This window comes from Antennarius striatus, chromosome 2 (genome assembly GCF_040054535.1).
Source record: "Antennarius striatus isolate MH-2024 chromosome 2, ASM4005453v1, whole genome shotgun sequence".
Taxonomy (NCBI): domain Eukaryota; kingdom Metazoa; phylum Chordata; class Actinopteri; order Lophiiformes; family Antennariidae; genus Antennarius; species Antennarius striatus.
In genome coordinates this window covers 4240238-4266328 of record NC_090777.1, presented here as the reverse complement: position 1 = coordinate 4266328, position 26091 = coordinate 4240238, and the positions used below count along the sequence as shown (strand labels likewise).

At 44.5% G+C, this 26091-nt stretch overlaps 3 protein-coding genes across 3 annotated transcripts; 2 read left to right on the top strand and 1 right to left on the bottom strand.

The window, feature by feature from the left end:
• The first annotated feature begins 9010 nt into the window (after window positions 1-9010).
• LOC137614243 (histone H4) lies at window positions 9011-9322 on the top strand. The gene has a single exon (XM_068343939.1). It carries the CDS (start codon window positions 9011-9013, stop codon window positions 9320-9322), a length of 312 nt encoding a protein of 103 aa, XP_068200040.1.
• Window positions 9323-11099: 1777 nt separating this feature from the next.
• On the bottom strand, window positions 11100-11534 carry LOC137612130 (histone H3). Its single transcript, XM_068340501.1, has one exon. It carries the CDS (start codon window positions 11532-11534, stop codon window positions 11124-11126), a length of 411 nt encoding a protein of 136 aa, XP_068196602.1. The 3' UTR covers window positions 11100-11123.
• Window positions 11535-11836: 302 nt separating this feature from the next.
• On the top strand, window positions 11837-12293 carry LOC137608897 (histone H2A). The gene has a single exon (XM_068335527.1). It carries the CDS (start codon window positions 11851-11853, stop codon window positions 12232-12234), a length of 384 nt encoding a protein of 127 aa, XP_068191628.1. The 5' UTR covers window positions 11837-11850; the 3' UTR covers window positions 12235-12293.
• Window positions 12294-26091: the final 13798 nt, after the last annotated feature.

The following is a 26091-nucleotide window of genomic DNA, read 5'->3' as shown; positions in this document are numbered from 1 at the left end:
TCAGAGGAGAACACACACACACACACACACACACACACACACACACACACACACACACACACACACACACACACACACACACACACACACACACACACACACACACATGCCTCCAGTCCAGACCTGAGTGAATGTCAGTGATGTCAGGTCTATGAGATTATCTGAAAAATGTGCAGAAATAATACCATTTTATTTCTCTTTGATATAAACATAATGTAACACACAAACACTGGCCTATACAGCTCCTTGTACACGTAGACCGAGAATCTCCTCCTCATAAACAAATCATGATTCAATTCATGATTCAAATCATAATATAGTATATCATGTTATTGCTGATATAGTCTTTCCCTCAAACACACATATACATATACAAGCAGTATGAGAGGAAACCAAAAAGAAAACTCCACATATAACACACACCATGATTTGATGTTTTTCTAGGTTGTAGACTGATGTCTTCCCCTGCCCCCCCCCAGTTCTTCATGCAAATAAAAAAACAATCTTAATACCTGGGCAAGACAATATTCAATATTACAACCAAATACATTATAGGATAAAAGATGAACTCACATACAGCTCCCTATGTCACAGCGATCTTCCTCGGACGTCAAGTGGGTATAGAAAAAAGTCTCCAATGCATAGCTTGTTATCTTCTGCCAAACTAGAAGAAGCTGAAACTAAGGATAAGCATACATGAAAGGTGTAACTCAAATACATCTATACAACCGAACAACAACACAAGGCATACGTCTATCGTCAAACAAAGATACCAGCTAAACAATTCATTCAAACATGGATACAAAGGGAACTCACATTGTAACGCAGACAAACATTTGCTGTCAGGTGGGGTAGGGATCTGCTGCATGGTAAATGGAAAGGCCTCACACCTGGTCCCAGTGTAATTTGTCAATTGTCCAGCCTCAGGCTCCTCCCATCAGCTCCTCCTCCAAGCCTGCTCTTCACAACACATGTATATAATGCTTAAATCTCTTCATAGCCGAATATCAAAAGTTATCAGGCTGTGGTAGGAGGGGAGAGGATTTTTTGCAAAGACGAGTCGCTCTTCAATTTCAATCCCATAAATCAGGACTAAATCCAGAGTATGCTTAAAATGGTGAGTAGATTCCTGTACACACTGACTAAAGCCTATGGAGTCTAGTAATGACATAAATGCCCTACTGAGGCTATCATTACTGTCGTCCACGTGAATATTGAAATCACCAACAAATATGACCAGTTTTAATTCTTATCAGTTTGAAGAATTAAACTTGTTAAGAAGTTGGCAAATTCAGATAGAGAATCACTGTATGGACCAGGAGGACAATAAATTATGACCAACAGTAGAGGCTGGAGTAGTTTGTGGATTGGGTTTGATAGGCTCAGAGACTTCTTCTTTTCCTTTTGGCTTTTCCCTTCAGGGGTCGCCACAGCGAATCAATTTCCTCCATCTAGCCCTGTCCTTTGAATCCTCTTCACTCACACCAACTATCTTCATGTCTTCCCTCATTACATCCATAAACCTCCTCTTTGGTCTTCCTCTAGGTCTCTTGCCTGGCGGTTCAAAACTCAGCATCCTTCTACCAATATATTCACTATCTCTCCTCTGGACATGTCCAAACCATCTCAGTCTGGCCTCTCTGACTTTATCTCCAAAACCTCTAACATGTGCTGTCCCTCTGATGTACTCATTCCTGATCCTATCCTTCCTGGTCACTCCCAGAGAGAACCTCAGCATCTTCATCTCTGCTACCTCCAGCTCTGTCTCCTGTCTTTTCCTCAGTGACACTGTCTCTAGACCAAACAACATCACTGGTCTCACCACAGTTTTGTACACCTTTCCTTTCATTTTAGCTGATACTCTTCTATCACACATCACACCTGACACTTTCCTCCACCCGTACCATCCTGCCTGTACACGCTTCTTCACCTCTTTTCCACACTCTCCATTGCTCTGGACTGTTGACCCTAAGTACTTAAAATCCTCCACCTTCTTGATCTCTTCTCCCTGTAGCCTCACTCTTCCACTTGGGTCCCTCTCATTCACACACATGTACTCTGTCTTACTGCGGCTAACCTTCATTCCTCTCCTTTCCAGGACAAACCTCCACCTCTCTAGCTTCTCCTCCACCTGTTCCCTGCTCTCACCGCAGATCACAATGTCATCTGCAAACATCATAGTCCATGGTGATTCCTGTCTAACCTCGTCTGTCAGCCTGTCCATCACCATAGCGAACAAGAAGGGGCTCAGAGCTGATCCCTGATGTAGTCCCACCTCCACCTTGAACTCCTCTGTCACACCTATAGCACACCTCACCACTGTCTTACAGTCCTCATACATGTCCTGCACCGCTCTAACATACTTCTCTGCCACTCCAGACTTCCTCATGCAATACCACAGTTCCTCTCTGGGCACCCTGTCATAAGCTTTCTCTAGATCTACAAAAACACAATGCAGCTCCCTCTGGCCTTCTCTGTACTTCTCTATCAACATCCTCAGAGCAAATACTGCATCTGTGGTACTCTTTTCTGGCATGAAACCATACTGCTGCTCACAAATGCTCACTTCTGCCCTTAGTCTAGCTTCCACTACTCTCTCCCATAACTTAATTGTATGGCTCATCAGCTTTATTCCTCTGTAGTTGCCACAACTCTGCACATCTCCCTTGTTCTTAAAAATGGGCACCAGCACACTTCTCCTCCATTCCTCAGGCATCTTCTCACTATCTAAGATCCTGTTGAACAACCCAGTCAGAAACTCTACCGCCACCTCTCCTAGACACTTCCATACCTCTACAGGTATATCATCAGGACCAACTGCCTTTCCACTCTTCATCCTCTTCAATGCCCTCCTCACTTCATCCTGACTAATCTTTGCTACATCCTGGTCCACAACAGTCACCTCTTCTAGTCTTTGTTCTCTCTCATTTTCCACGTTCATCAACTCTTCAAAGTACTCTTTCCATCTTCCCATCACACTACTGGCACCTGTCAATAGACTTCCATCCCTATCCTTAATCACCCTAACCTGCTGCACGTCCTTCCCATCTCTATCTCTCTGTCTTGCCAACCGGTATAGATCAGTCTCTCCCTCCTTACTGTCCAACCTAGCATACAAGTTATCATAAGCTTCTTGTTTGGCCTTTGCTACCTCTACCTTCACCTTACGCTGCATCTCCCTGTACTCCTGTCTACTCTCCTCGGTCCTCTCAGTGTCCCACTTCTTCTTAGCTAACCTCTTTCTCTGTATGCACTCCTGTACCTCCTCATTCCACCACCAAGTCTCCCTATCTACTTTCTTTCCAGATGACACACCAAGTACTCTCCTACCTGTCTCCCTGATCACATTAGCTGTAGTTGTCCAGTCATCTGGAAGCACCTCCTGACCACCCAGAGCCTGTCTTAACTCCCTCCTAAAAGTCATGCAACACTCTTCCTTTTTCAGCTTCCACCATTTCGTCTTCTGCTCTGCCTTTGCCCTCTTGATCTTCCTCACCACCAGAGTCATCCTACACACCACCATCCTATGCTGTTTGGCTACACTCTCACCTACCACTACTTTACAGTCACTGATCTCCTTCAGGTTACACCGTCTACACAAGATGTAGTCTACCTGTGTGCTCCTACCGCCACTCTTATAGGTCACTCTATGTTCCTGCCTCTTCTGGAAGAAAGTATTCATTACAGCCATTTCCATCCTTTTTGCAAAGTCAACTACCATCTGTCCTTCTGCGTTCCTCTTCTGGATACCAAACCTGCCCATCACATCCTCATCCCCTCTGTTTCCTGGACAAACATGTCCATTGAAGTCTGCTCCAATGACAACTCTCTCACTTCTAGGCAAGCTCTGCATCACTTCATCAAAGTCTGACCAGAATTTCTCCTTCTCCTCCAGCTCACATCCTATCTGTGGAGCATACCCACTAACAACATTGAACATCACACCTTCTATTTCTAGCTTCAGACTCATCACTCTATCCGACACTCTTTTTACCTCCAGGACATTCCTAACAAACTCCTCCTTCAAGATAACTCCTACTCCATTTCTCTTCCCATCTATACCATGATAGAACAACTTGAACCCTGCTCCTAAACTTCTAGCCTTGCTACCTTTCCACCTGGTCTCCTGTACACACAGTATGTCTACCTTCCTCCTCTGCATCATGTCAACCAACTCTCTACCTTTTCCTGTCATAGTTCCAACATTCAACGTCCCTACTCTCAGTCCTATACTCTTGGTGTTCCTCTTCTCTTTCTTCGTGCGAACGCACTTTCCTCCTCTCCTTCTTCGACCAACAGTAATCCAATTTCCACCGGCGCACTGTAGGTCAACAGCGCCGATGGCGGTCGTTGTTAACCCGGGCCTCGACCGATCCGGTATGGAAGTCATAGGTTTGATTCGCATCTTTGATTTGGCAAAAGTTTTATGCCGGATGCCCTTCCTGACGCAACCCTCAGGCTCAGAGACTAAGACTTTCAAATTAATTTAAGATCATTTTCGGTTTAGGGCTCAGTTGTAGAGAGGAATTAAAACATAGATGCAAGTCCTCCTCTTTGGATTGAGGAAAAATACTCATCATCACTTAGCCAGGTTTCCATTAAACATTAAATGTATATGATAATCTGATATAATGTCATTGATTAAACCAGCTTTTGAAGACAGGCATCTAATATTCAGGATACCACATTTATGACCTTGTTTTCTGGGGCTGTTGGAGTCTTGGTTTTTATTTTTATTAAGTTTTGATGTCCAGTTGTTTTCCTCTGGACTTGAATTATTTTTACATGAATTAAGTACCTCGTGACAGTACAGTGGATCACAGTACAGTAGGTGACAGTTCTAGGAGCGCAGAGACGTGTGTATCTCGGTCTCAACTCTAGCTCATGGCTTTGGGTTGGACAGGAGAGCAGCGCCTTTCCAAGTGGGATGTGTGCCGCCTCTCCTCGTGAGACCGGGTTATCCCAAAAAAGTTTGCCAATTATCAACAAACTGAATGTCATTAGCAGAACACCACCTAGACAGCCAACAGTTGAGTGAAGACATTCACCTAAACATGTCATCACTGGTCAGATTAGGAAGGAATTGGACATTGTTATAAAATAGCTGCAGGGTCGACTCAGCGGAAGCCACCAGCAGTTGATAAGGTGTTTTTTGTGAGTTCTCATGTCGCTCATCTTTCTTATATTATATTAGACTCCTGTTAAAATGATTTAAATGTCTTTCTTTTTTTTTGCAGACAGCATCTGCAAACAGACATTTACATTTACTTCCATAATATAAATTTGTGTTTTTTAAATTATGTAAATCTGACTTAAACCAAAAGAACTGTGACCTCCCAATGTGCTCCCACATGATTTTTCTCCATGTTGTGAAAAGTTGACATTTACAAGTGTGACTGCTGTTAAATTGTCTCCGGTCAAATGTACACAGCCAGGCTAACTCAACCTAATTCCATCCTGTGGTGCTCTGCTGCCACCCTCTGGGGGTTATAGAACATATCATCAGCCTCTGACAAATGATAAATCAGTTTTAGAAGAATAAGAAGTACACTTTTACGGAGCCCCTTAGGTGACATGGAGGGAAAAAAAAGTCCATCTTTGCGAGATCTCGCAAAACCTTTGCGACATGCTACTTCCGGGTCGTTTTGGTGTTACGCAGAAAGCAGACTGGTGAACACCCATTCACGTGGTTCAGTTTTACAGGATGGTGTGAATCATAACCACAACGGCAGAAAGAGGAGCTGCTAATGGAGGGGAATGTGGAGAATTTTCCTGCGTTCAAGAGACGTCCCTCAAGAGGACATACTGCACATAAAAAGAGACAAGGTGGACGGAAAACATGGAATGTCACGGTGACTTCAGCTTTGGAGAGCGCTCATGGCTCCCATGCTTTGACATCGATACGTAATCCACTTATTCATTCATTTTGTTGATTGTCAGATAACTCGCACAGCGGCCTATTATGGTCCCTACAAATGACAGTGTGTCATAATCAATAACAGAATTAGAACTCCCGACAGTATGGTTCATGTATGAAATCGTGGATAAAGTTTTGCGATTAACTGATGTAATTTAAGATCCAACAGGCAAACGAGTGTCCAAGCTGCTTGAAACAACGAAAACACTTCTGTCTCAGACAGAAGAAACAACCTTTGACCATTTACAACGATACGTGAAAAATGCTGACCAAGTCCAAGCTGAAACAAATCCTTCATTTCTGCACAGGCTCATCAATCAGCTGTGTTGAAAAAAAAGACGCAAGAATAATGTCTCTCAGGTGCATGTACAAGTTCAAAGCCTGGGATGGATTTGTTGGTGGAGTCAGATGGGATTCAGCCATGATAATATTGCAGAGTTCATACACATCAGGATCACACGGTACAGTCAAGCGAAAGACACACACACTTTTGCACCGTTGAATATGGTCCTCCTCAGCAGGGAAAGAAAGTCTCTTGTCCCGTAGGGTTCAGACAAGACATACATAGTATTGGGGCGATCACTTGGAACATTCACGTTCTTTGATGGCCTGATGGAGTGTCCGTTCCAAACAGTAGCAGTGTCATCGAGTTCGTCCTATTGGGAAAACAAGGTGGGGACAAAGTTATTCAGAAACAAAAACTAAATCATACATATTAAATATCTACCTCCCTCCCCCTCTCTCTCCCTCTTCCTCTCTCTCTGTTGCTGTGGCAACTGTCATAAGTTTGTGTTCTCCCGTTTTATATAATCTTCTCAATGTGATATGAGTCTCCCACAATATGAGAACCAAACTAGTTTAGACACTCACCTGGATGAGTCCCATGAAACAAAACTGAAGGAGACTTTTGTCTAGGAAACCACTGTCAAAGGAGCCGTTGTCTCGCAGGTCGGGAAAACAAACACAAGCGACACTCCACACATTGACAGCGCAGAAACCCCCACCAATACTCGATTCGTTGATTGGCGGTGCTGGCTCCTTCCAAGTAGCTATCGATGCCATCTGCATGAGTTGGGACGAGGACACGCCGAAAGTCTCTGACATGACCATTTTCAGTTCCAAGATCGCCTCTCACAACTCTGGGGCAGCCTTTTAAACGCTGTACAGTCTCAATGTAGTCTCCTCCGATCAGCTTCGGGCCAGTATTTGTTGTGTAAGCATTTAGCCAGACAATTTTCCTCGAAAAACCGTTGATACTTCCTTTAATACAAATACCTTATGGCTCGAGTTTTTCATAGGAGTCGATGTGCCAGATGAAGTTGGGCTCTTTAGAGATGTAGTTCCACCGTCTAAGATGCCTTGACCACCTCAGGATCTGTCCTGTGGGATCCAGCTCCTTCAGCATCAATCGTACATCCTCCTTCCTCACACGCAGACCGTGTTCCCTGCATTTCACGTACATCCAGCAGTACGCATGAAGCATCCCAGAGGACTGGGGCTCACTGCGTATGAAGTCTATCAAAACGGGCAGGTCAGAGTTGGATTTGCGACAAGTGTATCCCCTTGCAGCGAGAATCCTTTTCAAATGTCTCAGGCTTAGTCCTACTAAGAACTTCTTGAATGTCCTAATATTTTAGGCCGATTTCAAAATAAAACTCAATTAACCACTCATATGGATGGGTGTCCTCCAGTGTTTTTTCTCTTGATCGCCAAAGCGACCCGGAAGTATATATACCTGTAGTTTTGCGAGGTCTCGCAAAAGTTTTGAGAGATCTCGCAAAGATGGAGGTTTTTTCTGTCCATGTCTTATTTTATTCTCCATGTCACCTCAGGGGCTCCGTACACCTTAATGATCCCCGTGAGGAAATTATTATGTTTCCAATCATGGGTAGTAATCATGCATATATATGTTTTTTTGGAACAGGCCTCTGAAACAACCAAAAACACACAAAGTGGCCTGTAGAAATGCAGTAAATACAGGGAGGCTGAGTGACGGGCAACCCCTTCTTTGGAGTGCCCCGAATGAGCAGCTTGTGGAGGGGACGGTGCCTTGCTCAAGGGCACCTCGGCAGTGCTCGGGATGTGAACTGGTACATCCCACTTCCTGTTTGTGCCAGCCTTCAAATTCAGCCTGCATGAAGAGAAGAACACAGCAACAGGAAGCAGAGCAGTTTGTGCGGTGGTTGATATTTCAGGACCCTGGACAGCAGCGACTGGAGAACTGGCCCCAAAATAGAATAATTAACAAGAAACAAGAAAATTAACAAAAAGCAATTATAGAAATGTATTTACAATGAGCCAACAATATCCCCTAAAGATCAAATCTGTCCACATGCAGTGCGTCATGAAGGATCTGATCACATTCTTGGGTTATCTTCTGGCTTGTCTGCATTAAGATGAACTTGATTTGGTTCCTGCTGAAGTACTTTAATGGACAACAGACCTCAACTTCAATGGATGTCCTACATTGGTCTCTTTCACGTCATAGTAAAGACTCAGATTGTACTGTAAGGATTTTCCTTCGGGCTCCTCTAACATGTCCAGTCCTCAAGTTACTTTCCCCTGACTCTTACTGTTACGCTTGAAAATCAAAAGTTCAACTTATCATTTGTCGTCACCACTTCATATTCCGTGTAACTATCATCGTTGGAATAGATTCCACACATCGCGTTCACCACGCGTGTCGAGCGATGTGGATTGAAAGGGTCAAAGGTTGTGACACAACTTCCAGCGAGCAGTTGATCCACTAGAGTTCCATTTACTGTAGAAAGTAGTATAGGACAGAGAGGACCAGGAAGTAATGCTGAGAGTAAAGAAAAAAAGAAATGTTAAAAAAAAGTAAATAATCAAAAATAATTAAAAGATTAAAGTAAATAATTAAAGTAAATGTTATAATTAAATAAAATAATAAAGACATACTTTCCGTTCCTCCAAAGAGACCACTGCTCTAATTTCTCCACCCTATTGACAACGGTGGGGTTCCAGTCAGGAAAAAGTAGCCCCGCCTCTGTCCTCTATCGCGTCCGCAGAGGAGACATATACATCTGTGAGAACGAACAGCTCCTCATTCAGTCCAGAGCTTGTGATCTGAAGATGAGTGGAAGAGGAAAGGGAGGAAAAGGACTCGGGAAAGGAGGCGCCAAGCGCCACCGGAAAGTTCTCCGTGATAACATCCAGGGAATCACCAAGCCCGCTATCCGCCGCCTGGCTCGCCGTGGTGGAGTGAAGCGGATCTCCGGTCTGATCTACGAGGAGACCCGCGGTGTGTTGAAAGTGTTCCTGGAGAACGTGATCCGTGATGCCGTCACGTACACCGAGCACGCCAAGAGAAAGACCGTCACCGCCATGGATGTGGTGTATGCTCTGAAGAGGCAGGGACGCACCCTGTACGGCTTCGGGGGCTAGACCACTAGTGACGTCATCAACCAAAGGTCCTTTTCAGGACCAGCACTGTTCAAAGAGTCCAGTTCTGTCTATAAATTATTAGTACAAAACCTAACGTGTGCATTCAACTGACAAAGTTAGGAATACATGGTTACACTAAGACCCCGATCAGACTATTTGCCTATGTCCAAACTAGCGGGAACTAGTCTCGCTAGAACTGGACTAGTTTGACTAGTCCAGTTATGGCGAGACCCCCCCCCCCCCCAGGTGAAACAGATCCACGCTGTTTCCTTTATCATCTGTCCACTAAATGTCTACAGAGTAATGGATAGAACATTTCTGGTACTGCTCAGGGGACTATGCCAAATGTAGGGACAGGCCAACCGGTCTTAGTTTGGAACCTCTCTTTTAGTTTCTGATCTGAAATTCGTGTGTTTTATTCTGTATTCAGAAGAGTTTTCCAATGTATAAGTATAAAATATCTAAAACTAAGACACCAAAAACATTTTTATCAATGCCTTCATAATTTGAAGCTTTCTGTGTGTTTCTCCCCCAACCTCAAAACAATGACATATACGGTATTAAAGATTAAACACACTTTATTGTCTACACAAACGGGGAAAATATCTTTTACACTCCTTGTTGTACATGCACGTACATATATACGTGTAAGTAGCACAAACACTGTATACAGGCCCCTATAAACACAACACACACTAGGGGCCTGCTGGCATGCAGTTAATCACACATGATTAATAACCACACATGACTGGGGAGGCGGAGTGATGGGTCGCGACTTCGGGTTACAAGTTAGTAATACAATATGTACACTTGTTCAAAAACTTGGCTCATGTTGAAATAACAATTTAATGACTTAAAGTTACACATAAAACCAATACTTTTACACAATTTCCAACTGAATTTATGATTTACAATTACTCCCAAGAATTTAATTTATTCTCGCAATTTAAACTCCCTTCAGTATTAGTTGAATTTTGCGATTTGCCCTGAATCCACCAAACACCATTTTACAATATTTTTTAAACATTATGGCTAGAATGCTTTTAACCTGATGGACTCCTTTTCTGTCTGTTAACAATCTCTTCAAGTCTGAATCTTTAGTGGCCCTGAACAAAATTAATTTGTATCATCCACGAATGTAATAAATGTCAACTTACTGAATAAAACTCTGGTCTGATCCTGCTGGGGTCACCACAGCGTGTCGTCCATTATTCATTTAGATGAATGCTCATGTGTGTTTGGCAAAGTTTTTATGCCTGATGCCCTTCCTGCAGCAACTCTGCATTTATCCAGGCTTGGGACCGGCCCACAGGTGACAGACTTGTGCCCCCGTAGGGCTGCAGATGGTGGGCATTGAACCCAGAGCAGCATACATGTGAAGAATGAACTGTCACCGAGATACACTCCAGACTCACATGTCAACTTATTAAATACTGAACTAATATTCAAATGAACGACTTTGGTCCACGACTGAACCATGTGTAACTCCACGAGTTACTTTTCTAAAATGTGACATTATTCAAGTTTACACACTGGAACCTAGTATTTAAATAGTAATCTAGTTCAGTGGAATATATTAATACAGGTGTTGATGCTGCTCTTGAGATTCCAGCCGCAAAAGTTGTAGCAACCTTCATTATTTCAACAAATCAATCCCAGAATGTAACACCTATCTTCTGTTTCATAAACATGTAATCAAAGAACTGAACCCAAATCTTCTGAACACAGGAGAAGCTCTCATCAGTGGATGAAGAGGCTCTGAAAAGAGCCGTTGGGGTGTCAGCGGGGCTGTGACGTCAGTCTAAGCCCTCTCCCCGCGGATGCGGCGGGCCAGCTGGATGTCTTTGGGCATGATGGTCACCCTCTTGGCGTGGATGGCGCACAGGTTGGTGTCCTCGAACAGGCCCACCAGGTAAGCCTCGCTGGCCTCCTGCAGAGCCATGACAGCGGAGCTCTGGAAGCGCAGGTCGGTCTTGAAGTCCTGAGCGATCTCTCTCACCAGACGCTGGAAGGGCAGCTTCCGGATCAGCAGCTCGGTCGACTTCTGGTAGCGACGGATCTCTCTCAGAGCCACGGTACCGGGCCTGTAACGGTGAGGCTTCTTCACGCCGCCGGTGGCCGGAGCGCTCTTCCGAGCTGCTTTGGTGGCCAGCTGCTTTCTGGGGGCTTTGCCTCCAGTAGACTTACGAGCGGTCTGCTTGGTTCTCGCCATCGTTTCTCGCTTGTCTCCACAGGAACACAAGAATGCTGCAGAGACAGGAGAGCCGCTGCTCTTAAAGCGTCCGAGCGGCGACCACTGGTTGGTGGGGGGCTCCTCCTGGAGCTCAGCTCCGCCCAGTGGAGCGTCACACAGCCCGCAGCTCATTGGAGCCGAGTAGAGCTGGAACGTCCCGTCTGACCAGCTCCCGTCAGCCTCTTTCTGGTTGGTCCGGCGGGGAGAGTGGCGCGCTCTGCTCCATATAAGTGAAGGTGGGGGCGGTCTGAGCCCCATTTTCAGTGAGCTACATCTCTAGAGAAACCAGTCGAACATGAGCGGACGTGGTAAAACCGGCGGTAAAGCCAGAGCTAAGGCCAAGACCCGCTCCTCTCGTGCCGGGCTCCAGTTCCCGGTCGGCCGTGTTCACCGGCTGCTGCGTAAAGGGAACTATGCGCAGCGCGTCGGTGCCGGCGCCCCCGTCTACCTGGCGGCTGTGCTGGAGTACCTGACCGCTGAGATCCTGGAGCTGGCTGGAAACGCTGCCCGTGACAACAAGAAGACTCGGATCATCCCCCGTCACCTGCAGCTGGCTGTCCGCAACGACGAGGAGCTCAACAAGCTGCTGGGCGGGGTGACCATCGCTCAGGGCGGCGTGCTGCCCAACATCCAGGCCGTCCTGCTGCCCAAGAAGACCGAGAAGGCTGCCAAGAAGTGAACTGCTGGAGCCCACAAGCTGCAACACAACGGCTCTTTTCAGAGCCACACAAGGCTGACAAACAGACACGTTTTTCCTCGTTTCATCAACAATAATAATAGAACCTACGTTTTATGGTGTTTAGTGTTAGTACAAAGTATAAAAAAAATCCTCCAACACTTTTTCTCTACTTTACGCAGCAACGTACCTATAAACCACAAAAAATGTCGGCAACGAAATATCAAAATACGCAGCCAGGAAAAGAGAATTGGTGTTTCTGGATAAATTAACAATTCAAGTAATGTGAAATGGATCTACTTTTGTTTTGTTTTTTCAGTTAATTTTCTTCTTTCCAGACATGTTGGTACAACAGATTTTACTTTCATCAGTGTTGAGACATCAGCAACGACATCCGAAAAGAAAAAAAAGGGTTGACTGGTAGAAGCCATTGGCTTGTAAGGTTCCCGTCCCCTAAATCAACATCTCTCATTGCAGCACATTGTCAACCAATTCATACATTGCATGTCACAAATCAATTTCAATTATTTCTGCTACATTGTTGTTTTAATCTGTCTATTTAGTCCAATAGGCATGCATCTTTGCACACCTCTGTCAATTCTTAAGAGCCCAAATTTTGTTAATGTTCATTTTGTTATTCCTTTCAAGGGTTGTTTCTGGTCAATTGTGTCCTTGTTTACTCAGCATTCCTTTCCTTTCCACTTTCGTAGCAGTCATAACATCTTGTATGTACTCAGTTACTGCACAAAGGTTACAGCGACATTTGTTTCACAGGATTGACAACATGAAGTTTAATTCTTCATAACAGTGCAGTCTTTTAATCATCATTCACGTCAATTATAACCTTGCAAAATCATGTTTTTAAATGCTTTTTTAAAGGCAGTTAGAGTTCCCATACTCCTAATTTCATTATCCAGTTTATTCCAGTGTTTGACACCAGTGAACGACAATGAAAATGTTTTTAATGTTGTTCTTGCTTTTTTCTGTACCAGTACTTGTTATGTACTGATGTGCTTGCCCTACTGGGGACTGACGTCATATCCAGGTGCCAAGGCGCGCCAGATATGGACTTGTGTGTATTGCCACGGAGCCAACATGTGTGCAGACGAGTGAGTCTAATAAATGCAATTGTTGTTTAAATACGGAGTTGATTATTGAAGAGAAGTAATCACTACCCAACATTGGCGACGAGGATACCAGTTTAAAGTTAAATCTGAAGAGTTCGACCACATTGTTGAGGCGAAATGGATCACCTGCCAAAGTTTGAGTGCTACAGTGAGCCGGCTACGCTGGGTCCGAGGTGGACGAGGTGGCTGACGGCGTTTGAGCTCTACGCGGACGGCAAGGGCTTGATTTTGGCCGACGACGCGGAGACTCCAGTGAAACAGAGAAGAAGGGCTCTGCTCCTGCAAAACGCCGGCACGGACGTGCAAGATATCTTCGCTACGCTGCCCGACACGGGAGGACCGGCGGACTACGCCAAAGCAGTCAAGGTGCTGAATGACTACTTTGTGCCGCAGGTAAACACTGCGTTCGCGCGCCAAGCTTTCTACCGAGTAGCACAGAAACCAGGGGAGACTGTGCAGCAGTTTGTGACGAGGCTTCGTCAGGCTGCTAAAGACTGTGCGTTTGATGCGGACATTGGCAATCAGATAAGAGATGCAGTGTTGAGCAGGTGCACGTCGGAGTATGTAAGGAGGAAGCTGCTGGAGGAATCACAGCTGACGCTGCAGCGCGCTTTGGAGATAGCAGCGCAGTGTGAGAGAGTGGAGAACCAGATGGCTGCGATGAGGATGAGCGGCGGAGACGGCGGCGGCGCGGAAGGAGGAGCGGCCGTGAACCGCGTCTTTTCAAAGAGGGATGGAAGACCCCAGAAGGGGAGATCAACGCCTCGAGATCATAGAGAAGGAAAGAATAAATCTACCAAAGTGTGCTACAGATGTGGTCACGGAGATCACTTGGCCAAGGACTCTGCATGCCCAGCAAAGGGACAGACATGCAGAAGGTGCAATGGAAAGGATCATTTTGCGAAAATGTGCAAATCAAAACAAGGTAAAGACAGACAGAGTGTGCAATGTGTTGAAACTGAGGACCAGGACACTGGAGACAGAGACTATGCATTTACAATTGATGATGATTCTAACACAGAGAGGGTCACATTTGATGTGGGGGGTGTAGATTTGCTAATGTTAATTGATTCTGGTGCTTCAAGCAACGTTGTGGATGAAAATACATGGGAAAGGCTTAAAAGTAAAAAGATAAAATGTGTGTCCACTAAGGCAGTTAGCAAACCTCTGTATCCATACTCCTCCAAGGTGCCTCTTCCAGTAATAGGTGTGTTCAAATGTGAAGTTAAAGTGGGAAAACACAACACTGAAGCAGAGTTCACTGTAATACAGGGACGTGGGGAGCCACTGCTTGGGAGGAAAACTGCTATTGAGCTAGGTGTACTGAGGGTGGGTACAAACATAGCAGCAGTGACAGTTGTTATGTCTGAAATAGAGATGCAATACCCCAAACTGTTTAAAGGTGTTGGTAAACTAAACACAAAGCAAATAAGTTTGCATATTGATGAGAGTGTGACACCAGTGGCACAACCCCTAAGGAGGGTGCCATTTCACCTAAGGGAAGCAGTAGAGAAAAAGATTAAACAGCTGCTTGACATGGATATTATTGAAAAGGTGGAGGGACCCACACCGTGGGTGAACCCTGTTGTAGTTGCACCAAAAGCTAATGAAGATGACATCAGAATGTGTCTGGATATGAGGAGAGCTAATACAGCTATCATTAGAGGGAGATACCCAATTCCTACTGTAGATGAGCTCTTACAGGGAATGAACGGGTCTGTCATTTTCAGCAAATTAGACTTGAAGTGGGGCTATCACCAGCTAGAGCTCACACCAGAGTCCAGGGGTATCACTACGTTTGTTGTACACACAGGTACCTACAGGTACAAAAGACTCATATTTGGTGTCTCATCTGCTAGTGAACAGTATCAATATGAAATTGCAACAGCTACAGCTGGCATTGAGGGGGTAGACAATATCTCAGATGATATAATTGTTCATGGCCCAGACCAGGAGACTCATGATAAACGACTCCATGCAGTTCTGAAGAGGTTAGAGGACTGTGGGCTGACCCTAAACAAAGAGAAGTGTCAATTTAATATGGACAAGCTAATTTTCATGGGCATGCTACTCTCGCAGAAGGGCATAGGTCCCACTACAGAAAGAGTGAGAGCAATAGCAGAGGCACGAGAGCCTGAGAACGCTTCTGAGACCCGTAGTTTTCTTGGGTTAGCGGGTTATTCAAGCCGTTTCATACCACAGTTTGCTAGCATATCAGAGCCACTTAGGAGGCTAACTAAGAAAGACACACCTTTTCTATTTGGGCCAGAGCAAAAGCATGCATTTAAAGTGTTAAAGGAGAAGTTAGCTGAGGCTGGCACGCTGGCATATTTTGACAAAGATGCCCCTACCAAAGTCATAGCGGATGCAGGACCAGTGGGAATAGGTGCAGTCCTAGTACAGCAACAGCAGCGAGAGATGGTGCCCATATGTTATGTAAGTAGGAGCCTGACCGACTGTGAACGCAGATATTCACAAACTGAACGGGAGGCCCTCGCCTTAGTCTGGGCGTGCGAGAGGCTGCACCCGTACATATATGGAAAAACGTTTGACCTAGTGACGGACCACAAGGCTCTGGAGGCCATCTACAGTCCAGCCTCTAAGCCATGTGCCCGCATTGAGCGGTGGGTGTTGCGGCTCCAACCGTATGATTTCAGAGTATTACACATACCCGGAAAGGACAACATTGCGGATCCCCTGTCGCGACTACTGGGAGGGAGCAGGACAGATGGGAACCACAAGCACGGCGCGGAGGAATACGTGCGATTCGTTGCCACACACGCGACTCCACGAGCACTGACCACCAGAGAGGTAGAGGAAGCCTCTGCGATGGACGATGAACTCAGGGACCTGAGAAGTGCAGTACAGAGTGGATGTTTTGACAAGTGCCAAGTGTATGCGCGTATTGCGTATGAACTGTGTGTAATTGGACAGTTGGTGCTAAGAGGGACACGCATCATACTGCCACAGGCACTCAGAGACAGAGCCCTAGAGTTGGCTCATGAGGGACACTTGGGCATTGTGGGCACAAAACAACACCTCAGGAGTAAGGTGTGGTGGCCAGGTCTGGATAAAGCAGCAGAGAGATATGTGAGGTCATGTCACGGTTGCCAAATAGTGTCGAGGCCTGACATGCCAGAACCTCTGAGACCCACAGCACTTCCAGATGGGCCGTGGCAGGACTTAGCCACTGACCTACTAGGCCCACTACCAACAGGACATTCCATATTAGTTGTGATTGACTATTACAGCCGGTACTATGAGTACGAGATCCTGCAATCGACCACTGCGGAGAAGGTCATAGACAGTCTGGAGGATATCTTTAGTAGGCATGGACTTCCTATTTCCATTCGTTCGGATTGTGGACCACAATACATGTCTGCACAATTTCAAGCATTCTGCCAGGAGAACGGAATCGAGCATGTGAAAACCACACCTAAATGGGCTCAAGCCAACGGTGAGGTGGAGCGGCAAAACGCTTCGTTGATGAAGAGGATTCGCATCGCACAGTCTGAGGGGCTAGAATGGAAAAAGGAGCTACGCAAGTATGTGACCGTCTATCGATCGATAGATCATGCCACGACAGGAAAGAGTCCTGCCGAGCTTCTGTTCAACAGAAAGATCAGAGGAAAGCTCCCAGACATCACTACACCACAAAGAGATCTGGAGGTCAGAGACACCGATGCTGAGAGAAAAGGACAGTCGAAAATCTACACTGACAACAAAAACAGAGCGAAACACTCAAATGTATCAGCGGGAGACCAAGTCCTATTAAAACAAGACAAAGTTGATAAATTCACAACAACCTTCAACAAGACACCACACGAGGTGATCAGCAAGGACGGAAACAATGTGATTGTTAAATCACCAAGTGGAGCGACCTATTCCAGGAACACTACATTTGTCAAGAAGTACTACACCGAAGATCCTGCTCCACAGTCATCTAGCAAGACACAAATAACATGGACCGAACACGAGGAGGAACAAACCACACCTGACATCGAGTCCAACACGGAGACTCATACTAGGGTGTCCACACCTAAACCTGCAATGCCTGCTAGGTACGAGAGACCCCACAGGCAGATCAAACTGCCTCAGCGTTTGACCGACTTTGTCATAAAGTGAAAGAGTCTGTTCGGGACCCTAAAAAAAAAAAAAAAAAAAGAAGAAGAAAAAAAGAAAAACGTGTCAGATGTGATGTTTGTGATATTATGATTGTACCTCACCTGTCATGGTGATGTTTATGTTAAGTGTTTACAAGGTGAAATTTTGAAAGGGAAACTGGGTTGTTCTTTATGGAAAAAAAAAACAGAAAAGAATGTAATACATTGATGTTGTGGGAAAAAAAAAGTTATTTCACTGATGTTTGGTGAAAGACACATTGGAGTCTAATTCCTAGTAAGGGGGGGATGTTATGTACTGATGTGCTTGCCCTACTGGGGACTGACGTCATATCCAGGTGCCAGGGCGCGCCAGATATGGACTTGTGTGTATTGCCACGGAGCCAACATGTGTGCAGACGAGTGAGTCTAATAAATGCAATTGTTGTTTAAATACGGAGTTGATTATTGAAGAGAAGTAATCACTACCCAACAGTACTGTGTTTTCTCTTAGTTGGTAACTGGATTCATTAATCTGTATTTGTGATTGTATATTTTGAGGTAAATTGTTATTGGCTGCTTCTTACATAAGTTGTACAGTTTTATAGCTGATGATGTTATGTATTTTCAGTAGTTTAGATTTAATAAATAAGTAGTTTGTGTGAGCTCTATAATGTTCATTGTGAATAATTCTCAAGGCTCTTTTCTGGGTCAGAAATAAAGGTTGTAAGCCACTTTTATACGTGTTTCCCCAAACTTCAGCACAGTAGTTCAGATAGGGCAAGATTAGGGCACTATATATTATATGGAGTACCTTCTGATTTAATAGCTTTTGAGTTCTCAGAGTATGGATACTAATTTGCAGTTGTCTTAAATAAGGTTTCCAATTTAGCATCTCATCAATAATCACTCCTAGCATTTTAAATTCATTAACCCTTTCAATATCTACATCATTGACCTTAATATTGATTTTGTGTTTGCAACTTTTCTTCCCAAATAACATATACCTAGTTTTAGTTAGGTTCAAGGATAATTTGTTTATATCAAACCATAATTGCATCTTGGCTAATTCCTCGTTTACTGTTTGAGTTAGTTTATTTATGGTTGTATCATCCGCAAAGAGTATCATTTTTAGTACCTTTGAAACCTCACATAACTCATTTATGTAAAGTGTAAATGATTTTGGACCCAACACTGACCCCTGTGGCACCGCACACACAATGTCTAATGTTTTTGACGTCCTCCCCCCAGAGTGACATCACCACATAAAAACACATGTTTGTGATTGATTTTCGAGAGATAATTTCCCACACATTCAGTAAAATCTTCTATTTTGGAATCAGGTGCTCTGTAGACACAACTTACAACAATATTTTTACCTTTTTCACAAGCCCTTCCACCGTTACACATTCCATTATATTATCAACAGTTATCGACATATGTTTTAGAGTCTCTAATTTAATATTATTTTCAATAAACAGGGCATATATGAAACTAAATATTGGGAGTAGTTGTAACTGCTCCCAACGTTTATTTCTGAGACAGAGAAGCCACGCTCCGACTGATGTTTGACCAGTATGTATTTCTGCGGTAATACCGCAAACACCCTGAAAAACTGAAATGAAATACTACGAACACAAGCATCTTATTAGTCCAAAAATATGATACAAACATTAATATTATGTGCACAAAGTAAAAGTAAAAGACAAACATACCGTGTCCGCTTTCTGCCTCGAAATTTAGGAGGAGTTAGGAGTTGTTTTATTTGGTTTTCTGACCACATAGCTTCTCTTTTTCTGCCACTGTCTGCTGCATGTGGTGTGTACGTGGCTTCAGACAGAGCAAACCTTGCCCCACCCTTAAATCAATTAGGCAGGTAAACTACTAATTAGTGCAGCTGCTCTGTACAACATAAAAGTTTTCCCAGTAGATGTCGCCACTCCTCCCAAACAAAAGTAAACGTCAAAACAATCCATCCATCCATCCATCCATCCATCCACCTCAGGAAGACTGCAGAGGAGGGACCCCTCTTCAGGAGTGGACAGATAAAGCAATAGGTATCGCATGTAGAGATTAACAACACAGTAATAATAACAATGACAATAACAATAAAAATAAGAAATGTATGACAAAGGCACGCTGATCCATCCAGTAGAGCGAGTCACCACCAGCCGATGAAGCACACAGAGGTCACCTAATGCCGAGAATCCACCACTCTTTGACAGACCAAATAATGCCTAAGTCATTGTTCTCAAAAAACTTACAGTGTATGATTACTCCTGCCAAAACCCAAAAACCACAGCTGAATCCAATGAGATGGAACCAGACTCCTCTGGTGGATGGTGAAGCAGGTCCATTGTGTAGTTTTTGATATTGCCAACCAAGGAAGCAGACAAAGGTCGCCGATGACCCACCACACAAAGGCCTGAGAGAGAGCAGGAGAGGGAGGGAGAGAGATGGAGAGAACAGGGGCGAGAGTGGTGCTAAAGGGACCAGAATGGCATAGGATTAATGGGAGGCAGGGGCCTAACTAAGAAATCCTACGGCCCGTCGGCAGGACTAGGCTAAACCTAAACATTGAGACTGCCCCCCCTTTGTTAGTTATATGTCCAGCTTGAGGTGAGGGCCGGAATCGTAGAGCAACCTGCAAGCCAGTGGGTGGGATTGAGGCAACAGGGCGCGTGGACCAGATGGTAGGAAGCCACAGACAGAAAGATCTCGTGGAACGAGCTGTGGAGGGCCGAACCCCTCTGCATTAAATTCCTCATTCAGTCAGGCTATGGTGTTCTTTTTTTAATTTTAATTTTTAATTTTGTTTTATACACTGATTATAATCCCCGCAAGGAAATTAGTAGCACACTCTAGTTAGTTCAAATCAAGTCATGCATATATATGTGTGTACAGGCCCTAAACACAAACACACACGTGGCCTGTATGCATGCAGAGGAGGTAGAGTGGCGGGCAGCTAATTTATTGGTGCACCCCAAATGAGCAACTTGGTAGTGCTCCGGACATGAGCTGACACCTCCCATTGTCAGCTCACTTCCAAGTGTTCTTTTCGTTCTTCCCAGCCCATCAAACCTCTTCTGTTGGGGCAAGGTTGAAACTCCAGCATGTCCCTTGTGCCAAGGAAGAGGAACCCTGGACCACATCCTCAGCAGCTGTCCTAAAGCATTCGGTGATGGCCGCTAACGCTGGCGCCATGACTGCGTGCTGAAGGCGGTTGCTGAGTCCATCCACACTGCCATCGACCAGAGCAAGCGCTTACAACCACCAAGGCGTGAAATCTCCTTCGTCAGAGCCGGAGACCAACCACCTCCCCAACCTAAAGCCCAATCTGGACTACTGGGAACAGCGAAGGACTGGGAGCTAAGGGTGGACCTGAGAAAACAGCTGAAATTCCCTGAAATCATCGTGGAGACCAGACTCAGGCCAGACATTGTCTTGGTCTCAGAGACATCCAAGCAGGTCATTATGTTGGAGCTAACAGTGCCCTGGAAGGAGGGAATGGAAGAAGCGAGAGAGAGAAAGAGGGAGAAATATGCAGAGCTGGTGGAAGAGTGCTGCAATCAGGGGTGGCGTGCTCGATGCCTACCGATCGAGGTGGGGGGAAGAGGCTTTGCAGGGAAGTCACTCTGCAAGGCCTGCAGTCTCCTGGGCATCACAGGGGCACGTAAGAGGAGAGCCATCGCTGCTGCTTCTGAGGCTGCAGAGAGAGCCTCGTGATGGCTATGGATCCAGAGGGATAAGCAGTGGTTGAGTGCTTCTTGGACACGGGCCGGGAACTGATCACCCTGGTCGGGTTGCCTGGGTGAGGGGGTCTGAAGTTGAAAGACCCGAAACCCCCGGTGAGCCCAGGTACTGTTACTGATGATGTGTCCAAGAAACAGCATCACTAGATGTATGTATGAACCATGTTAGGGAGAACAGATACGTTTTGAGTCGAGATTTAAAGATATCTGCGGATTCAGACTTTCTAATATCAATAGGGAGATTATTCCACAGGAAAGGGGCACAATAGGAGAAAGCCCTCTGGCCAGCTGACTTATTTTTAACCCTGGGAACACACAAGAGACCTGTATTCTGAAAGTGGAGAGCCCTAATCTGAGTGTAAGGTTTAACCAGATCAGACAAGTAGGTTGGAGCAGGCCCATTAATGCTCTTATACGTCATTAGAAGTACCTTAAAGTCGGATCTAACATGAATCGGGAGCCAATGTAATGCAGCTAATGCTGGGGTGATATGGTCAAATTTCCTAGTTTTAGTTAATATTCTTGCTGCTGTATTCTGAACCATCTGAAGCCCCCTAGTACCAGACCGAGGCAACCCCGGTAACAGAACACTGCAATAGTCAAGTCTAGAGGACACAAAGGCATGAATCAGAATCTCTGCATCAGCCATAGATAGGGAGGACCTAATTCTGGAGATATTACGTAGATGAAAGAAGGCGATCTTTGTCACCTCTTTAATATGTTGGCCAAATTAGAGAGTTGAATTTAACGTTACTCTAAGATTCTTGACTGTTGAACTTTGGGTTATTAAACAGTTATCCACAGGTATCGTTAGTTGTTGATCAGCTAGGGTCTTAGCAAATGTTCACACCGACTCTACATTAGTTTTTAGGATCTCTGACTTTCTTAGGCGAGCATCATTTACCTCACAATGAATTACAATTTGCTTAAGTCTCCGTTCATTTTGACTCATTAACTTTAATTTCCCCTCAGTGTCGCCTGCACTGGCCCCAGGGATGCGGCTAACTGTGGCCGCTGGCTGTCTTAAATGTATGTGTCTCACAATAGAGGATCCAGTGACCAGAGTGTGTTTCACGGCGTGTTACTGAGGGGGGCAAACTTATTTGAGACACATACGGAGGATTTTGGAGTTTTGGAGTTGTGTGATGATGGTGGTAATCAGTAGGCTTCTTCTGCCTACATTTCCCTCTCATAATTATCCAACCATGGTGTTTTCCTGGCTGCTCGGGGGCCGCTGATTGGTGGTGGTGGGGTGGGTGGCTGCTAGGACTAGCTCTAGGCGGGCCTACTAGCTACGCTAAACCTGGCTGGGGGCTGCTTTTTTCGGGGGCTATGCCTATATTTTGATGGTCGCCCACTGTACATTGACAGTGACAGTCAGTTTTTACAAAGATGAATGTACAACAGTTATTCATTACTATTGGTTTCTTGTGGATAATTGCATTTCAGCCTGTTGTCTTTCTAAATAAACCGTCATATTTTGTCAGTCTCTTCTTTTGAAAAGGTCTTTTCCCACTGCTACATTTTAGTTAACTAGTCATTCTTTACATATTGCTCATCTCACATTGAAATTGCTGATTAAGGTTACAGTAAAGACAGTGCTTACTTCATAGTGATTGTCTATCATCAATACTGCCAGTAGTATGCTCTTTTTAGAAAAATAACTAATTAGCACTGAATTGGGGATTATGGTTAAAATTCTATTGCTAATTTGAACAAAAAAAAATACTGTAAACTATGCCACAAGTATACTGTATATTCAGCAAAATACAGCACTACACTGTGTTTTAGTACATGACACTACACTGTGTTTTAGTACATGACAGTAACAGTCATGTAATATAACAGTAATAAACCATAAGTTTACAGTAAGCAAACTAGTAAAAACTGTAATTTACTGGCAACCCTATTGCCAGCAGTTTACTGTAGATGAATAAAATACAGCAATGTTCTGTAATTAAGTGTGTGTTTTTATTACAGTAACATATTGCTGAATTGATTACAGCAGGGGAATTATTAAATTAACAGTAACATGCTGGCAACCCTGCTGCCAGTAAGTTAGTCTTAACCTACATGACAATTGTTTACAGTGTACACCTGCTAGGAATGAAAGATTATAAAAATCAGGTCATGGGAGTGTTTAGAAGTCTGTAAAATATTATATATACTGTAAAAGGATTCCAGGACCTAAACCACCTACTTATTTCCCCGTGTAGAGTGAATTTGAATTTCTCTAATTAACAGAAAACATGTTGTCTTCCAACTAGATAAATAAAATAAACACATACATTAAACAATACTGGTTCTGTTCAAGGCTGGGTTTAAAATGTATTTGATGGTTTTCTTTTATTCAGAATGTACGGTGTAAATCTGAGGGTTAAAAGACCCCCCGTCCCCCATTAAGAGAATCACATCATTGATGTCTTGTTGTCTCATCAAAAATATTCCTTTATTACTTCTCTATTATGGAACAGCTGTAGAAGGAGTCTTATTGGGCCTTGTTGACTGATTGGACTGCAGAGGCAGCCAACAGGTACCAGCAGTCCAGGCGTACACTGGCCAGAGTGGGTATGGAGGCAAGACCTCAGTTCAGGTCAGCCATGGAAAAGTACTTGTCTGCCTCAAGCATATTCTGGACAAACTGTTCCAGCCTCAGAAGTGAAAAGAGGTGCATTTTGAAGAAGGCATTGGACTGCATCACTCATGGTATCTCGTTTGTCTGATTTTGCTGTAAAACAATTTTGGTACATTTTTTGTAAAAGCTGACTCTCATTATGGTCACAATTTGGATCATCATCTGCAACCAGAATCTCGACTACAGACAGTTGAAGTATTCTTTAACAAATACAGTACAAATCCAGGACTTTACTTCATCTCCTCAAGATCTAGAACACCACAAATATTCCAGACCTAATGATCCACCTTTTTTTCCTTCACATGACATTGGAGAGATTCAGCACCTGAATCTGTGCTGGTCCAGTCTGATGTTCCCGCAGATACTCTTTGGATCCTAAAGGAATGTGTTTTTTCCTGAATAATAATGGCACTAAAGTGACTCCAGATTCTGGTTGTAGACTGTTGCTGTCTGTAAATGGGGTAACATCATGACAGTCCTGTTTAGGCTCTTTGGAGGGTTGTCTGTTTGTTCATTGTGACATTTATTTATGCTGAATTTCTAGATTCCAAGTAGCTGAATTCCTCCAATTTGTCTACTTTCCCAGCATGTTTCCATAGTAACAAACTTTAAGCTACATTAAACTTGAGAATCACCTGACAAATAAGTAGACTAACTGGAAGAACTGTGACTCTTTTGATGAAGTGTCTTCAGGGAACAAGCCTCTGGCCATCAGGTACTCTGGCACAAGTTGTCATGGAGGACCATCTTTCAGTGGGTCTGGTTCCAGTGCCAAGGTTCTCTGGGTGACCTCTGCTCCTCTGACGTGACGGTTGTCCCTTTTCAGGTGATTCAAATGTGCTTTTTTTTGTTCCATTGCGACTGTGAAGTCCTGTTAACACAAGGCTGTTCTTTATTTTACCCAAACGGTAATTACAGTCTATCTGTGTAGGTTCTCAGTCATCCAGGTCATGGTTATCCAAAAGCTGTTGAGTCGATCCATTGGACGTCCAGCGGATCGACTCAACAGCTTTTGGGTAACTACAGTCTGTTGGGGTTGGGAGCCCTCTAGTGGTACTTTCTGGAGATAACACCATCAGATGCAGTGGTGGTGCTGAAATGAGAGGATGGTGCCAGTTGAACTTTACCAGAGATGGCTCCAGCAAGTGTTTAGTCAGATGTTAGAGAAGGACAGTCACACATTTAAAAGGTCCTCTGCTTGGGAGTCCAACCAGCATTACAATCCATAATAATAGATGTTCCACTAACTGTTACGTGAGTATAAGCCAACAAATGTCAGTTCTGGAGGTTCTGGAACCCCTACTAGACCATGACAGTAAAGAGGAAGAGGATGAATCTGAGTCTTTTAACCGCATTAAGATCAGTTCAGCTTCTGATGATTCTGATTGTGAACCAGATCAGAAATTAGTCTCCCTCTCCCTCCAGCCAAGACACACATGGAACATCTTCAACCAACCTAAACAAGTCCAGCTGGTTCTTTTTTTCTCTTTTTGATTTATATCAGACTGATTGTGTGTCTTTAACATGGAATCAGCTAAGAAGAGATGATTTCAGTGAATGATTATATATTGTTTTATCTCCTTCTTCTTTTCCTTTGGACTTTTCCCTTCAGGGGTCGCCACAGCGAATCAATTGTCTCCATCTAAACCTGTCCTTTGCATCCTCTTCTCTCACACCAACTACCTTCATGTCCTCTTTCACTACATCCATAAACCTCCTCTTTGGTCTTCCTCCAGACCTCCTGCCTGGCAGTTCAAAACTCAGCATCCTTTACTGGAAGTAGGTTGTGTTGAGGCAGAGGTCCAAAACTTTGCAGATCTGGTCGGGGTTTAGGTTTGTCCTGTCGCTGAGGGCGGTGTCCTGTCAAAGCCGTTATCTCACCACTTCCACAGCCTCCGTTGTGGGGACACATGTGAACAGGGAGGTGACGTCGTAGGATACCATGGTCTCATCTGTATCCAATCTCAGTCCTCTCACCTTTTCCACAAAGCCCATGGAATTTTCTATATGTCTCAGTGGATTGACCCAGGTCTCATGCTAATGACCCTCATTAGCATACAAAGGTGTAACTCACATCTCAACGACCCCCTTTGACACCCCCACCAACAATCGTTGGAGAGCCAGACGGGTGTAATGACGGTTGTTGGAATGTGAAAAGCACTGACCACACCCCACAGGGTTTATAAGCTGGGACATTATCAGCCACTCTCTGAACTGAAGAAGTCGCTTGGATGAGAGACGAAACG